Source organism: Eupeodes corollae, chromosome 2 (assembly GCF_945859685.1).
Source record: "Eupeodes corollae chromosome 2, idEupCoro1.1, whole genome shotgun sequence".
Lineage (NCBI taxonomy): Eukaryota > Metazoa > Arthropoda > Insecta > Diptera > Syrphidae > Eupeodes > Eupeodes corollae.
In genome coordinates, this window is record NC_079148.1 from 4,358,989 (window position 1) to 4,376,983 (window position 17,995).

Here is a 17,995-nt window from a genome sequence, read left to right on the forward strand (position 1 = left end):
CTATTTCTGTAGAAAAGTATGAGCGGCTTGACATTCGGCGGCATAAACATAGCAGTTATTAACCCGCCCTCAGATGTTAATTCGTTTTCGGGTGGATGAGATGGAGCGTTATCAATTAAAATAAAAGCTTTGGTGGGCAATCCTTGGTGTATTCAAAATATTCTGACCTACACATGAATGCAAAATTGCAATCTGTTTCCTACCTGTGGTACGAAAGAATGATGAAACCTATTTTGAAAAATAGCAGCTGTCATCCATGAGGATTTTTGCTTCTCCAATCACTTAAAGTTAACTTTAAGTTCTCCTGTTGTGTTGTACAAGCAAGAAAAGTGACGCGATGTTTTTCATTTTTCTGCCAGGAGAATTTTTTGTTGGTGAAATGATACGTATGTCTTTCCAGAAAGCAGCTTCCAAAATAATCCGAACTCATCCGCATTGTATATCTTTTATTTTGGCTTGCAGCTTGTTTTTAAAAGGGTCCACAAGGTCAGGTCATAAAGATAACTTTTTACCACTTATTTTTATAAAACGCACACGATAACGCTTCTTAAATCTTTGCAACCATCCTTCACTTGCATTAAAATCGCCCTGAGTTTCATTAATTTTTGAATATAAAAATTTCGCTTTAGCTAGGTAAAGACCTTTTTCCATTTTTCGAAGTTCAGAACGCTTCATGGTCTTTCGCATTCCAGGTCCAGAAAATGTATTGTTAACACATTTTATAGTTTTCTCCGATTGTTTGTTGACAGCGCAAATTGTTGATTTTGCAACATTGTATTGCTTTGCTGAGCTGGTTGTTACGCTTAATCCTCCTTTAAATTTCTCTAAAACACTTGCTTTGTCCTTCAAAGACAAGAATTTTGGTACTTTCTGCTACATTTTTCAGGAAAATTTTCTTTTTGATTCGCCAAACAAACACCGCGCACTAAGACAAATGCCAAACTAAAGTAAATAATACCTGGAAAATCCTTAACGGGACTCCCAATTTAGTAAAACGATTTGAAAAACCGAAAAACGATCAAAACAAGCTATGTTTTTTTATGTCAAACGCATTCAAAAGTTGTTTACAGTTTTCACAAACTGTTCCCGATACAGAGTAGTAAATGTAAAAAAAAAGTGTTCACGTTATCCGGTGCTCACGTAAGACGTTGTTTTTGCTTTCGCGAGTCTACTGTATTCATTGTTTTGATAAGGTTTTATTTTCTTTTTCTAGACTTTTTATCCTTTTTCTTTTTTTTTAAATCGACAAAAAATTTGGTTTTTACGTCAACCTGGGATCCCTGCTCTCTATATCTCTCTCTTTTGCTCTGTGTCTCCCTTCCTAGCTCTTTCTCTATCAAATTTCTTTCACAGTATACGTTCTACCTGTCAAATAATTGTTTTCTGTATCTTATCGCAAATTATAAATTATTAAGTTCAAATTTTAAAAACAATTAATTTTTTAATTTAATTGAAAACAAATCTAACAAATTCACCTTAATTTTGTCTGAAAACTAGAAAAAGCCGACTTTGGCTCATTACAGTTCACTTTTGCACAAAAATGCATTTTCATTAAAAAGACTCCAACTTTACTCAAATGACAAGCCATCACTTTCCGTCCATAAATATTTTTCACATCAACTCGATGTCGAGCTTCATACAAGATGGCATCACTATTAAAAACCTTCATTCTCTGCAATTCCAAATGATGACCGTAATAAATCGAGCGGAATAGAAACCAAATACTTAGTTTCTTTTGTTTTGTTTGTCTTCTTTTATATATTTTTCTATAATCTTTTCCAAGCAGTATTCCAATGACGATCAAGACAACTGGGATATACCTCCACATGTACATGTCAGGGTATTAATAGACGTTGGTTGTTTGCCCTAGAAGTGCATCAACCTTATCCGCACAATATCTTTTGCGAAACCTTTGATTTTATTTTCTTTGCTCCCACTATAAACATAAGGTAGAGTTTTTGTTCACACTTTATTTTTATTACAGACAAATAAAGCCATAGGTAGGTAGGTAGTTGAAACAATGCTAAAAGAACGGTTTCATATCATCTGACATCGCCGCCGCTGGTGATCCCGTCAAAGATATACCTGTATTTTCTTTTTTCATCTCAAGGCGGCATGAAACAAAATCTTTTTGCACTTTGTCCATTAAAGTGTTCATCACTTCTCACCATCATCATCATCAACATCAACGTTCAACATGACAATGGCGATAGCCTTTATTTCCGTTGTAGTAAACTAAACCAGTTCATAGTTTTTTTTTCCTTAACTTTTTTTTATTTCTTAGGAAAGGAATTTGTTAATAAGTTTGTGGATTGGCACCGAAATGTCATGTTTCATTAGTATTTTTACACATAATAGGATAGAATGAAATATTTCAACACAACTGTCAGATAACATGGAAAATGGTCTATAGATAACCGCGTTCTATTTTGTATCCCAATTATTGTGTCAATTTATTTTGTCATTGTAATGTAGCGATCATTCAATAATTTTCTATCATTTAAGCTAAGAATTTAAGTAAGAGTTGATCATTGAAAGCACAACTGACAATTTGGTATACGAAGAAAATAGAACGGCTTCAATAAAAAGGCTTTTAAGGGGCCGGTTATACCCGCATCTATCATTATTTTTCATCATTGAAACTTATCATTGGATATTTTGACAGGAAGTTATAGCGATCATTGAAAACAATACTTCTGGTTGAAATCAAAAATTTTAGATTATAGTTGTTCATTAAAGGCAAAATTGTAAAAAACTAATTCTAAAATTAAAAATCATACGTGTATTTAAAACGATTTAATCAATGACAAAATTTTAGTTTCTTAGTCTTATGAAATTTCGAAATGAGATTTTCAATGATGAAAACCAATTCTTTAATTTCGAAAGAAGGTATACAATGATGAAAACAAATATGAAAATCTATCCATAGGTCCATAGATAGGATTTTACCCGAATAACGAAAACAAAGTCCATAGTATAAATAACATCGAGAAGAATGTTACTATGGATGGATTTTTGACATTTATACGAGTCTCGAATGGATCTTATGTGATTTCGTTCTCAAATGTTGGTTCGATTGATATTGCATTTGTATCTCGATGGATATGTTCGTTGAGTAGTTTTACATTTGGAATTATGTATGTGTTTTCCATTGGGGAAAAAAAATCAATCTATTACTTTTGATATTATTTAGTTTTATTAATGAAAATGGACTAACTGGGCTTATTTTGCAAGAAAAAAAAAATTGGAAAGAAAATTAATAACTCCTATCTCCGACGGGAATCGAGTCTAATCAAGCTCGTTTCAACTCGATTTGGTTATTGAGATGATCTTAAAGCTCGCTTTAACACCACTGCGAGCAAACCCCCTCCTTGAAGCAATTGTTAAATTAACTTTTTCCATTTCTTCTTGAAAATTGTCCATTAGTTTTAGTTAGTTGTTTTTGCTAAGTTAATTTTAACATTTGATTTTCACAAAACTTTTTTCTATTTGTATGTTGTTTTTTTTTTATTATTATTCTGACAGATCTTCTTTCAGTAGTACCAATTTTTCAATACTAAAATCTGGCTACTGCGGATCGTTTTGTTGGCAATTTCTCACTGTAATATATATGGAATACCAAAAAAACGCACTTAATTATAAATAGCTACTTATCTCTACCATTTGTAAGCAGAAATTGTATTCCATGGCCAGCTAGTTCGTTTTAAGTCTGAATCCAACAAAATGACAACCCTTCAGTTGTCAGTTATAAAGTATAGTTAAATTGTCAAATTGTGAAATGAAGTAAAATATAAAACTTAAAAAAGTCATCAATAAAAGACGTCATGAGTGACATTTAAAAGAACAATTTTCCAACAATTTCTATCTGTCATAACAGGTGATTCAACAAACGCTTTAATTTGAAGGAACCTGAAAATTGATTTAACTCGTTTATATTCTTAGATTTTTATAATTATTAAAATTATACATTGAAAATAAAACGTCTTAGAATAACTTTGAAAATCAAAATCTTATTGTTTTTCTTATATTTTTTTTTGTGAACAACTAAAAGCTGTTTTTATTTTTTGACAGCCATCTAACTTGTTTGTCAACAAGGCATCAAAAAATGTGCCCATCTAGGATAGTCTATCCTCACGAGACTGAACGCATACAAATTTTCTTTGACAGATAAAGAATATAGCCTTTCCTTATGTCAATTTGGGTACATCTGTCAAATATTTTATCAAAACTTTTTGAAAGAAATGTTTGCATGTTATATTTGAGTTGTAAAAATCTTCACTTCTTTTAAAGCTCATAAGAAGTTTAATTTAGTTCATTACACTTTTTTTTAGCTTTTTTCCGATAATTTTCCTTGTTTAAAAAAATGTAAAAACGATTAATAATTCTCATTTCGCAATAAGGTGACAGCTACACAAATAACTGTAACTGCTATCAGCCGGTTTTTCTTATCAAAACAATAACATAAATACAAATCTATCTTTAAAAGGTGTTTGTTAAACAAGATAAGATAGCAACAGAATACCCAGTTAACTTCGAAACACCCTTCTTACACTCAACTCAAAACTCAAATTTTAGTACCTTCATCTCCCGCACTTCTTACTTCTTAAAATATAATTTTTTTATATCTGTTTACCATTTGTTTTTATTTATTTTTCTTATGGAAAGAGGGGGTCTACCGTCTCCCAAACGCAACTTTGTCTTCGTTTTATATTATGTACATACCTACACCACATTCGAGTCTTTGTCGTTAGTCTCAGCTTGAGCCAGTTGTCAACGTCTGGATCGTTAGTCAGTTGTCGACGGCGCGCGGCGAAAGAGATCGCGCAAAAATAATGAATGACACAACAACTCAAACTCGCGTACACAATAATAATAATCATATGGAATAATTTCAGTTTAATCTCAAGATACACGTACTATACGATTTTATATCTCGTGGACGAATGGGGTTTTCTGAAAATAAAGACAACCTTAAAATATAATATTGTAAAAAAGTGACAGTGTCTGACAATATGTCAGAAGTGATAAAACATACGAATGGTGGTTTGATCTATGATCAAAACACAAATGAGGAGAATAATAATAATAATAGTTTAAAAAAAGCCGAAGATTATGACGAAATTGGTGAAGAATTCGATTTCAGTGATAGTGAATTAATTGATGACAACTTCAGTACTGTCAAATCTAATAATAACATAAATGACGTAAATGACGTTTTAAACGTCACAGTGAATAATGGTGTATCAATTGTTGATATCGGTCTGTCAAAACCCTCGAATCTTAATCTAGATCAATCGAAAGAAGTGCAAATGGATGCGATATGTCCCATGACACCAAGTAAAATCTTCGATTGTGAAGAGAGTAATGAATCTTCCATCGACACCACCGGCACTGGTAAGAATATTCCAAACGGCCATAACAGTGCCAGAACGGAAGACGTCAACGGCGACGACTACGACGACGATGATGTAGCCGAAGGCGAAGAAGATGACGAATTGATTGTACAATTTTTAGGACAAGCTAATCAAATTGTACGTAATTTGCATACAAAATTTTAGTGTAAGCAAATGAGATGGGAATGTTTTTTTTTTCTGTATTTTTATTATTTAATTGTTGTTGTTTACCTATTTTTCTTCTTATGTCATCAACAAGTTGAAACCTTGATGGAAACGAGAGTTTCTAATTGAATTTGAAATATGCCTAATGAGGGTTTCACGTTATATTATTGAATATGGCGTCTTTTTTTTACAAAACAAAAACTGAGAAATAAACATAAACGGATAAACTAAGGCATTGCGATGCGATAAATGACGGTTTTGTTTGTTTTCTTTTGACAGCTAACAGTGGGGTTTTTGCTTATAAAGATTGACATAATATAAACTTTGTTTACATAAATAAAAACTACGGAGATAATCAAAATTATTTCCAATGTAGTGTTTATGTTTACACTTTTACTATACGTTTTTTTAAGACCATCAAAATTGACAGTCAAATTATTTTCATGCAAAAAGCAACTTCACTCAATGATAAATCGATTTTTGACCGACTTTAAATTTACATATATTTGATATTTGAATCGGGAGTTTGGAAGAAAATGTTAGTGAATTTTAACGTGTTTTTGAATCGTGAAGCGATTTTGTAAATTTATGGCAAATGTTCAACTGTTTTTGTGAAAGCTTAAATGACAGGCTACAAGCTTCAAACCAACTGTTTACCTTATATGCAAAAGACAATAAAACATTTATGGGGTTTTCCATAAGTAAAATACGTAAAATCAATTTTTCCCCCGTTTTTGCATTCCATGGGACTAAATAAATTGATTTATTTTTGATTTGAGATCAAATCTGCACAACTGGATTTAAAGGCAGATTTACAACACTTTGTACCAATATTAACACAATTTTCAAAAAAATGTTTAGTCAGAAATTTGACAGTTCTACCACGCTCGTTAATACAAACACAATGTTACACTAATACAATACACTAAAAAAAAAACAATTCCAATCGTGTTTCATGCGCAACGAAACAAAATTCAATGTTTGGAGGAGTTCTGAATTTATCCATGGAAAACATCCATATAATTTTAATGGTTAAATACCCCACTATGAGTTTGTTCTTGGAAATGTCTATATAATTTTTCTTAGTCAAGTGCTAATTATGGTGGCATTTCCGTTGGTTTCGGAATGACTTTTAGCATTAGCACTGATGTCCGTTTGCTAAAAGAATTTTTGTTTTTTTTTTTTCGGTCCAAGAACCAAAAACATACAACCATAAACAGTTTTACATCATTAAAGTAAAAACACCTCTGTTTGCTAAACTAGTTAGACGCAATTAATCACAAAAGTTTTGGCATGTCTTGAGGCTAAAAAATAATGTTAAAGTCAATTTGTCTTCATGTACATTAGACTGATTAAAAAAAAGAAAAGTGTGAAACTTATGGTTAAAAAAGTACAAATGTCAGCTTTTTATTGATTGCTTTTGAGATCAATGAGCAAGTATTTTCTATATAAATATTAAAGTTGTATATAATAAACAAAATCTGCAGGCCTTTTTTAAAGGCCATTCAAATCGCCTCAAGAAAAAGTCACACTCATGTTTGAAATATAACAGCTTTTTAAAATTATAAATCGATTAAGCAACAAACCAAAAGTTCCCTTCAAATTTGTATGGAAAATAAAAACAAACTTGATCAGCGACCTCTAATTATCAGTCTAAAAAGTTTAAATTTAGAAACCTAGTTGCATTAAAAACACTGTTTGTCAAACTTATGTTTTATTTGTCCCGCGAACAAATCAATACTTTTTTTAAAGGATTCAGTGGTGTTCTGAACTCGAATCTCTTATCACATCAGGTTTTTAAAAAACGCCTCTTTAAAAATGTTAAAGACAGTTAAAAACGGTGTTTTGAAAGCTATAAGGGTATGTCCAGAACCATGAAACATTTAAAAAAACATGCATTTGAAAAAACATTTCTGAAAAGTTTTTGATTTTGTGTATGTGTATGTAAATAGTAAATGTCATGAGCAACGGCAATGTTATCCAATTGATAAAAAAAAGAAAAGTTTTGTAGAATCAGTTTGACGAAAATTTTTAAAATAAAATAAAATAAAAATGGCGATGGTTAGAAGAAAACAGTTCATGATGATAAATCTCGATACTATCAAGTCAAATTCTTTAACATTTAAGGCCCAACTATAATAGGCATGAGCGAACATAAGCTTGTGTCAAAAACCCAACGAAAATTCACTTAAGTTTGTGAAATTACTAAGATCGCTCTTGCTTAAGTTTAAATTAACGAAACTCAGAAAAATTGAACGAAACGGAGATAGACTCCATTATGTTCACTCGTATTGAGATTCTATTATAGTTGGGCCTTTATTTTTCACGCACATAACTGAATATAAAAACACACTCCATTTGTAAGTTCTTTAGAGAAAGCTAATCACTTCGTTAGAAAGTTCGCCGCCAATTCAACGCTGCCAGTGAGTGTTATGACTCCGCCTGTCATCGAGCGCGTAAGTGATTCTTTGGGCCACTTTTTTCCCACTCGTACTGTAGTGAGAGTCCTAACAGATCTTAATACACATAAATCCGCTGGTCCGGATAGTATCCCCGCTATTGTTCTGAAGAGGTGTTCTTCAACGCTGGCAAAACCACTACGTAAGCTTTTTCATCTGTCCTAGAAGTCTGGTCCCGTTCCGAGCGGATGGAAAACTGCATCTGTCCAGCCTATTCCCAAAAAAGGCGAATCTTCCTCTCTCTCTAATTATCGACCGTTTACACTTACGTCCCTTTTTTCCAAGGTCATGGAAACTCTGGTAAATTATCAGCTTAAGAAATATCTCGAAGACCGAAAGCTTCTTAATGACCGTTAGTACGGCTTTCGCAGCAATAGGTCCACTGGTGATCTCATGGTTCATGTCACCGAACAGTGGAGCGAATCTTTACATCGCTTTAAAGAAAGTAAGATTATTGCACTTGATATTTCAAAAGCATTTGATAGGGTTTGGCATCAAGCTCTCTTATCGAAAATGCGTGCTTTTGGTTTTCACGAATCCCTGCTTCATTGGATTAGTAATTACCTTTCGGATCTTTCAATAAAAGTAGTATTGGAGGGTTTCAAGTCTGAAAACCACATAATAAATGCCGGTGTGCCCCAGGCTCTGTTCTTTTTCCAACACTCTTTCTCATTTTTATTAATGATCTCCTGTCTGCAACTTCTAATCCAATATATTGTTTCGCTGACGATAGTACTCTTAGCTTTTCATATTCGTTTTTAGACATCCCTTTACTTCGGATGTGGAACTGCAACGACACAATGTGATAAGTTCATTAAATTCCGACCTAAACAGCATTCTACAATGGGGATTCAAAAACTGGCTGTTATTTACAAGACTTATATACGTCCAAAGCTTGAGTATAACTCCCATATCTCGGCTGGTGCTCCTGCAACTTACTTAAGCCTCTTGGACAGTACTGAACGTAGAGCACTTAGATTGATTGGTGATAATACCAAAATAGGATCATTTACGTCGCTCGAACATCGTCGTAAAGTTTCCTGTCTCACCCTGTCTCAACATAATAAGGGTAGTAATGTCCCCTTAAGTGTGCGCTTATTAAAAAAAAAAAACACTTTAGAAAATTGTCTCAAACATTTCTTAAACAAATGGAACATAATTTAGAATGGCTTGTTTCCTGAAGTGTTTCTTTGAGGTAAAAAACACAATATAGTTCTTAACAATCAAATTTACGATGATTTGGCGAAGTACAAATCCTTAGTGCTGATTTAAATCTAAATTTTGTTTCAAATACCTTCTCAAGTTTTTAACATTATTTTTATATTTTTTCAAAAAACTTGATGTGATAACCTCTTTTAGACGTTTAGGATTCGTAACAAGAAAAAAAACTTACTTTCAAATCATTTTAACAATTTTCTAATAAACAGTTCAGCATTTGTTTAAAAATCCAACAATTTATGAACATTTTTCAAACAAATATTGACGATAGGGCTTGTAGAATTCGAAAACCATCACAAATTTTATTGAAAAAAAAACTACTTCCTTTTAATTTTTTTGAATTTGAAAAAGTAATTTCTCAAATACTAAATGTGATGGAGTGACTATGAAGTCGGATTTGAATTTAATCTATCAGAACCCATCGGAAAAGTGCAATTTGATTACAATAAACAAACCCTAGCCATCCAGTAAAATATTTTTGTTTTTTTGAATCATTCTAATGTACAAAGATATTTGTGACTCCTTTGATGACAAGAAATATGAAGTTCCTTTTTTATTTAATATTGAGAAGATTTATTGTATTTGGATTCCAGTCAGTCCTTTTCCTTCCATGATTTATAAAACTACTTGTTTAAGTGATTAATATTAACAATTTCTCCCAAATTCTTAGCCAATTTTCAGTTCAATTAATAACCAAAACTTTCAATAGTCCGTGTTTTTGAAAACCGGAGACATCTTTTACAAACCAAATATGGTTAGTTGCCAGAAAATGACTCATGATTTTATAGAGTTTCATTAACACATGTGTTGTGTACCTGTCTTATGCCTGTAAATCATTGAATCATCAAGGTTTTGCAGAATTGCAAAGAAACTATAAATAGCTGAAGTTAAGTTAAACCGTGGTAATGTTTTGTTTTTTACAAACTTAACATTTATGTTGACCAAACTGAGTGGAAAGAAAACTCCCTCCCATCGTGTCAAGCTCAGTTTACAGACCGCATGCGGAAGAACCACCCACATGTTGCTGGCTTAAGAAGACTTAACCTAGGCGGTTATTAGATAATTGCTGCTTAACAAACCGGAAAATGGTTATAAGGTCGGACGCCATCAATTTAATGTCTCATGCAAGATTACAAGTCCAAACCTACCGACAACAAAACGAAAAATAATAAAAACCAACAACAAAAAAAAACCCAAAGCCAACATCAAGACAATGTGCGTATTGAATTACAGACATGGAACATATCGCACGACAGGCACAGCTGCTGCTGCTGCTTCTGACCTAGCTAGCCTAGCTTAGTATCAACCGCCGCTGCCTTGACTTGAAATTGAAATGTATGACTCGGCTTTGTTAAACTTCTATTTCCACTACACCAGCTCCACACACAAAATGTTTTAATCTTTTTCTTTTTATTTATTAATTTCCATTTTATTTGTTTGTTTTGGGTTTTAAGTAGAAAGTATCTTGACGCGATTATATTTATTTTATCAACAATTTAGCCATTAAAATTTAATTGTTTCGCTGTAATTGGTTATGTCGTTTTTAATTAACATACGACAATTCAAGTTCAAGTTGAGCAACTTTTCGTTCATTCGTCGGTCGTTTCGAAGTAAGAACGACCATAAAACAAAAACAGATAAAAAATAAAACTTACAAACAAAAATTGTCAATTAAATGCAACATGATGTTGATGTGGCCATAATTGTTCCATCATCATCATCTTATCATCATCATCGTCATCATTGGCTTGATTTTGGTTTTAGTGTACAGATCCAAACGACGAATGTAGATATAACATTTTGTGGCATTTCTATGATTGCAATGTTCAAGGAATAATAAATCAATTCGAGCCATAATCCAAAAGTCGAACGTATTTGGCCAGAACTTGTTTGAAAAATCAAGTATAACAAGTAACAAGTGAAAGATGCATGCTTGGGAGTCTTTCTGGGAAATGAAAATATGTACATAGTAAAATAAAACTGAAAAACAAAAATGTCAACAAAGTTTGCAACTTTGTATCGTCTTATAGTTCCATGGTCTATTATTCATGGGAGTTCTTCAAGACCTATTGATTAAGGAATTTTAAGAATTATAAGTAGTTCCCTAGAAACATGCCCAGTGAAATCATAATTACTTATTTTATATGCAGTCACATTCTTGAAGAGTTTTATAAAACAAACCTTACAAGTTGCAACCTATGAGGCATATTTTCTTCAAAATTCAACATTGAAGCTATTTTATTTTTCACCAGGAACTAATGATACATACATTATATCAAACTTAACTGCTTATGACTTTCCTTATAAGTCGAGGATTCTGATATTGAATCAACAAGCATTTTTGTGCCCAATTTGTCCTTAAAACCTCCATTACATAAATCTCATTTATGTAATTCTCATTCTTAAAAGAAAATCAAACTCTTCTAAATTTATAATTTTTCTGTTTCAGGCTGAAGCAAGACTGGCAGCCAGACGGCAAGCACGTGCCGAAGCACGAGAAATTCGCATGCGCGAATTGGAGCGCCAGCAAAAAGAACTGGAGCAAAATGCTGATCGAGTATTTGATATGCAAACAGCAGCCGGCATTGATCCTCTGGCTAGATCGCGTCTCAACGCATCCAGTGTCACCGGAGTGGTTAATTCGGTACGTGCCAGCTCTATGTCCTCCCGCAGAAGTAGTGAAGATTCCCTGGAAGAGGAAGGACGTAGCTTACGTGATATTAGGCATGAACTCAAGGTATTAAACATTAACCCACAATATTGTGCTCTTTAACTCTGACCTATTATTTTCTGTTTTTTCTTTAATTAAGGATGTCGAGGAACGTTTTCGAAAAGCAATGATAGCCAATGCACAACTAGACAATGAACGAGCCTCACAATCTTATCAAATTCAATTGCTTAAAGATAAACTGGAAGAAATGGAAGAATCCTTTTCCCAGTTGCAGCGTGAATTTAAAGAGAAAACACGTGAATGTAACGCTTTTAAGCGTAACCTTGACAAATTGACAGAAGAACTGAAACTTGTTAATGGCCAGTTAACCGAACGGGATGCGCTAATTGCCGAGCAGGGTTTGGTTATTGTAGCTGTCGAAAATGAGGATGGCTCTGATGCCAAACGTGCTCTAGTCACTTTAGAAAATGCACAATTATTAGGATCTGTTCAAGGTTCTCTTGGTATGTTATTTTTTTTTTAAATTGATCTTTTTTTAAAACTCCAGACTAATAAATGATATATCTTCATAATTTTTGAAATAGATGTTCGACTTAAAAAATTTAGCGAAGAAAAAATTCAACTTCAGGCTGAAGTGCAAAACTTACAGGACCAATTAGAAAATGTCAAGACCCAGGGACGAGGTCGAGGTAATTCAATGAATGGCACCCTTGGCTCTGATGAGGATTATGAAGCTCAAAGTAAGATTTATTTACCATCTTTTTACTATAAAATAATTTATATATCTTTAAAAATAGGAGAAGCCAATAAAATTATCTCTGACTACAAATATAAATTGCAAAAAGCCGAACAAGAAATTGCTAGTCTACAAGCCAGCTTAGCTAGATCAGAAACACAAGTTATACGATATAAAAGTACAGCGGAAGCTGCTGAAAAAGCCGAAGCAGAATTAAAAATCGAGAGGAGAAAACTCCAACGAGAGGTAAGTTGTTTTTTCTTTGTTTTTTTTTTTTCTTTCTAATTTTAGTAGATTTAAGTACATTTTTTTAATTTTTACTTTTTCTATTCTAAAATTTACTAAACTTTAAGTAGTTTTTTTTTTTTATATTATTATTTAAAATAATGCAAACGCCTTTATTTTTCTTATTTAATCAATTAATTTCCAGGAATTGGTGATCCATTTCTGGGATGAGTGCCATTGCCAATGAGTGCGCCTCCCCCAGGTGTTGGTTGGTCAAAAATGCTTTTTCTTTAGTTGTTTGCTTTTTTTTACTTTATTTTTGTTTTGTTTTGTCGGTTGTCCCTTTATTTTTAAAAAAACAAGAGTGAAATATTTTGAAACTTTTTTTCTAGAAAATAAGCTTACTTTCCTGCAAGAATGAGACAGATTGAGTAAGGACTTTTAAGTATTTTATGAAAGTGTCTTAGATATGTTGAAACTATAGTTTTACATTCTTTCTTGGAAAGTGGGCTCAATTTTCATAAAAAATTGAATACTAAAAGCTTGAGTTGTTTGATTGAAAACGGTTTTGTTTAACATGTATATTCTGAATCCAAACAAACTACAAAAAAGGTAACTTCCTTCAATCTATGTTTGAAGAAACAATAAATAAATTCGGTGGGATGATAATTAATAAATATTAAGTGCTTTGGAACCTCCTCGATTAAAATCTTTTGTAAAAGATGTTTTTTTTGGAAGGTATATAATTTTGAAGAGGAAGAAAACAAATATGATTTTTTAAATTTACATGAAATCACTTCATTCGGAAGATAGTTTTCTGGCATAATAATTTAAATATTAATTCTTGTCTATGTTGTCCAATCTAATCTTTTTTATTTATTTAATTTTCGATGACTTTATCCAACATTTGTGTTGTGTTGGCAATGACGCGGTGAATGCCCCCCATGAAATAAATCCACTTCACAATTTTCCACAGAAAAAAAGTCTTACTTACTTACTTAAGGTGGCGCTACAGTCAGGGCGGGCCTGGGCCTCAACTAACATGCTTCTCCAGCCAGCTCGGTCTATAGCTAGCTGTCTCCAGTTTCGCACGCCAAGTTGGTTGAAGTCTTCACCCACCTGAGTGCGCCACCTGAGTCGCGGTCTTTCTCTACTGCGCCGTCCATATAGAGCGTTGATGTCCATTCGCTCTATATGACCCAGCTATCTAAGGCGTTGGACTTTAAATCTGCTAAATAGGTCAGTGTCGCTGTACAGCCCGTACAGTTCGTCGTTATATCTTCTCCTCCATTCTCCATCGGGGGACCAAAAATCACCCGAAGAATTTTTCTCTCGAAGCATCCTCAGACGCTCTCATCTTTCTTTGACAGGGTCCATGCCTCAGCGCCATAAATGAGAACCGGGATGATGAGTGTCTTATAGATGGTGATTTTAGATGCTCGAGAGAGGTCTTTACTTCTCAATTGCCTTCTAAGTCCAAAGAAGCAGCGATTTGCAAGAGTTATTCTTCGTTTAATTTCAGTGCTGGTGTCTTTGTCTGAGTTTATAGCGGTGCCTAGGTAGACAAAGTCCTTAACTACCTCGAAGTTATAGCTGTCCATGGTGACGTATTGTCCAAGACGTCGTTTTTCAATGTCCTTTTTTGATGACAGCATATACTTGGTCTTGCCCTCATTGACCACGAAACCCATCTTCTTCGCTTCCGTCGCAATGCTTTGATCTTCCAATTATGTCAATACCAAGTAGTTGGATTGACCTTTGGAAGATTGTGCCTCTAGTGTTGACGGTTGAGTTTTTCACAATTCCTTCCAGAACGATTAAAGAAGTCGGAGCGCCTTGTGTAAAACCTTTTTTGACATCAAATGCATCGGTGAGATCTTTTTCGACCTTGATAGAGCAGCGTGCATTCTCCACCGTCATTCTGCACAAACGGATAAGTTTGATAGGGATGCCAAAACTAGACATTGCTCTGTAGAGCTCTTCCCTATGGTTGCTGCCGTACGCGTTTTTAAAATCCATAAAGAGATGGTGGGTATCGATTTGAAGCTCCTGGGTTTTTTCCAAGATCTGCCATAGTGTGAATTTTTGGTTGATAGTGGATTTTCCTGGTCTGAAGCCACACTGATAAGGGCCTATCAGGTTGTCGACGAACGGCTTCAGACGTTCACATAATACGGCAGAAAGGATCTTATATGCAATGTTAAGGAGACTGATGTCTTCGTTGTTGAAAATAATCACTCATCGTTCAATCGCATCATCTTGGAGCTGGGAGCCGATTCAGGGGTTCGTAACGAAAAACTATGCGATTACCAAACTTTAAAAAATTAATTGTGGTTCGAATACATCTTGTGCGAAGCAACCGCCTGGTTGAAACCACAGCTCTTACAAATCATTGTTTTTCAATTGAACCACAATTTTGTTTTGGCCTCATTCGTCAAATCGACACCTTGCTAGGTAGTTAAAAGGAAAACCCCTAAATCAACCTTATGGTAATATGAGAAATCCAACTGGGATGGTCTCAAAGACTTCTTCAGGAACTTTAACTGATCACTATGCTTCTTCGATAGTGTCGTGGATTCCAGTGCATAAGCATATATGGTTACAAACTTAACAAAGAAATTGTATCCTGAACAAAACCAAAGAAAATTCATGATTTCATTCGAGCTGTAGAAAAGGTTAATAGGATCAAATATGTAAGTTTCCGGATTATAAAGCCGACTCCACTAAAAAAACCGGAATAACTTTAAACCAGCTACAAAGACTTGTAACGGACATACTTGACGCATTAAATGTTTGCAAGATCAGAAATTACGGCAAAAAATTCTATAATGTTCCAAAAGTAGTACAAATTTCTATGGGAAGTATCCCCGCTATTGTTCTGAAGAGTTTGGCATAAAGCTCTCTATCGAAAATGCTTGCTTTTGGTATTGATGAATCTCTTCTTTGTTGGGTTAGAAATTACCTTTTGGACCGTTCAAGTAGAATTGAACGGGTTTAAATCTGATATCCACTCCGTTTTGTTTCCAACACTTTTCCTTGTTTTTAAAAATGATCTTTTGTCTGAAACTTCTAACCCACTCATTTTTTTCGCTGATGACAGTAACCTCAGCTTTTCATATTCGCTTGTAGATCCTCATCCTTTTTCTTTGGATGTGGACTACCAACGACAGTATATGCTAAACTCATTAATATCTGATCTTGACAGCATTGTTCAATGGGGAATTGAAAATCGTGTAGAATTCAATGCTTCGGAAACTCAATGCTTTCTAATATCTCAAAAGCGTAACCCTCCCCCAATGCCACTATCCATGGGTGTACTGAAAAGCTTTCAGTTCTAAGTATTACAAACCACTTGTTTTGGAGTGATCACAAATTCGTGATTGCCAAAAGTGCTGCTAAGTGTCTAGATTTTCTCCGACATGCACGAAGTTTTGCAGCTCTTCTTATCTGGCTATAATTTAAAAAGTTTTCATTTGTCCAAAACTCGAGTATAATTCTCATTTTGTGATGGTGCCCAGTAACGTACTTGAGTCTTTTGGATAGAATTGAAAAGAGGTCATCGTTCTCTTACAGAGACATTTGCTTCTTTTGAACACCGCTGCAAGGTCTCATGCCTGTCATTGTTTTATCGTTATTTTTATAAACAATGCTCTAGTGAAATAGGTAGTATCCGTGGCATGATGGTTAGTGCGTTGCACTGTAATGCTAGAGGTCTTCGGTTCAATTCCTGTGCAATAGCCAGTTTCATTACTCCCCTCACACAATTCAACCGTAATACCCGTACTTCTAGATATGCTCATCAGTTTATCCTTGAGTCTAATTTCGGACGAACTGTTAAGTACAAAGATTCTTTCTTTAGCCGAACTACACGAATGTGGAATGCGTTACCAGACTCAATATGTCCCACTCATTACAATGTGTAGACATTCAAAACGAATGTGCATCGGGTTTTCCTTTCTAATCCTATCCTTCTTTCCTAGTTTCTCGCACTGTATCTAATAATTTTAAGGGTATTCATAACCCCTTTAGTGTGCGCACAATATTTCCAAAAAAAATCAGTTCCTTCATTTATTGAAATGCCAAACCAAACTAAAACAAAATCAATTAACAGCTTACAAATTGGTCACACCCTCTTAAATGGAAATATACATAATTTTCTTGTGCTTTCTTTTCGTCATTACTGCCCTGAAAAACGATTGAAGCACTTCAAATCAATGAAGGCCCTTTTAATTATATAATTTCTTGTTAACTTATACCTGAGCAACAAAGTTTTTCCTGTGTTTTAAATTCCTTTTTCATTATAATTCATTTATATTTTAACTCTTCCAAAAACCACCCTTTAATTTGTTTGTGTTTCCTGAATCCAAACTGGTCCTCTCGCATTTTGACATGGATTTTTTATTTTATTTCAAATCATCCATCAAAAGTTAATAATTTTAATTTTGTTTGTTTCAATTTTAGAACCGCGAAGCAATGGAACGACTAGAAGAACTAGAAACATCTAATAATCACCTTCTAAAGCGACTGGATAAATTAAAGAACGCCAAGAGTGCTCTTCTCAAAGAACTCTGACCGACCACACACTTTAGTCCGATCAAATCCGAGCGAACAGCATTACAAGAAAGGCCGAACCTAAATAAGAAACCATAAGTTAAAATATGAATTAATAATTTCCCTGAAAATCCAAAATTTCAACAAAAGAAAAAAAAAACAAAAAAACACTGTGTTCGACTGTGATGATGAGATTTTTATTGATGGTGAATGAATTTTATGTATTTATTTATAAAAAAAAAAAAACAAAACATCCTTCCTTGTTTATGATTGTGTCATTATTTTATTTTGCACATCATCACCACTCCTAACTTACTCCTTATGTTCTAAAAAAAAAGAAAAAAACGAAACAAAATATTATGTAAATAATACAAAATATCCCTCATAACTAGAACTTTGCATTAATTAGATTGAACGCATTGAGGTGTACTAAAATTGTTTAGTACAGTCAAGTCAATTCGACTAGTAGTCTTGCCAGATAAGTTCTTTACAAAAGCAAAGTGTTATCGTAGACTAAAACACAACAAATTATTCTTTTTCATTTGCACTTATTGGCTTTTTTAAAATTATACACACA

General features: G+C 33.7%; 1 protein-coding gene across 5 annotated transcripts in view; it reads left to right on the forward strand.

Moving 5' to 3' along the window:
- LOC129944165 (leucine-rich repeat flightless-interacting protein 2) overlaps positions 1 to 17,669 on the forward strand; it is an 83,629-nt gene extending 65,960 nt beyond the window's left edge. For 3 of the 5 annotated variants that reach the window (XM_056053395.1, XM_056053396.1, XM_056053394.1), the window contains 5 exons: positions 11,685 to 11,972; positions 12,046 to 12,409; positions 12,491 to 12,646; positions 12,704 to 12,888; positions 17,329 to 17,669. In XM_056053395.1, the coding sequence (XP_055909370.1) occupies positions 11,685 to 11,972; positions 12,046 to 12,409; positions 12,491 to 12,646; positions 12,704 to 12,888; positions 17,329 to 17,439 (1,104 nt within the window). In that variant the 3' untranslated portion in view covers positions 17,440 to 17,669. Of the gene's footprint in view, positions 1 to 4,776; positions 5,532 to 11,684; positions 11,973 to 12,045; positions 12,410 to 12,490; positions 12,647 to 12,703; positions 12,889 to 13,072; positions 13,136 to 17,328 lie in introns of those variants that run through there. The other 2 variants (XM_056053393.1, XM_056053392.1) reach the window with 2 other exon arrangements.
- The last annotated feature ends 326 nt before the right edge of the window (positions 17,670 to 17,995 follow it).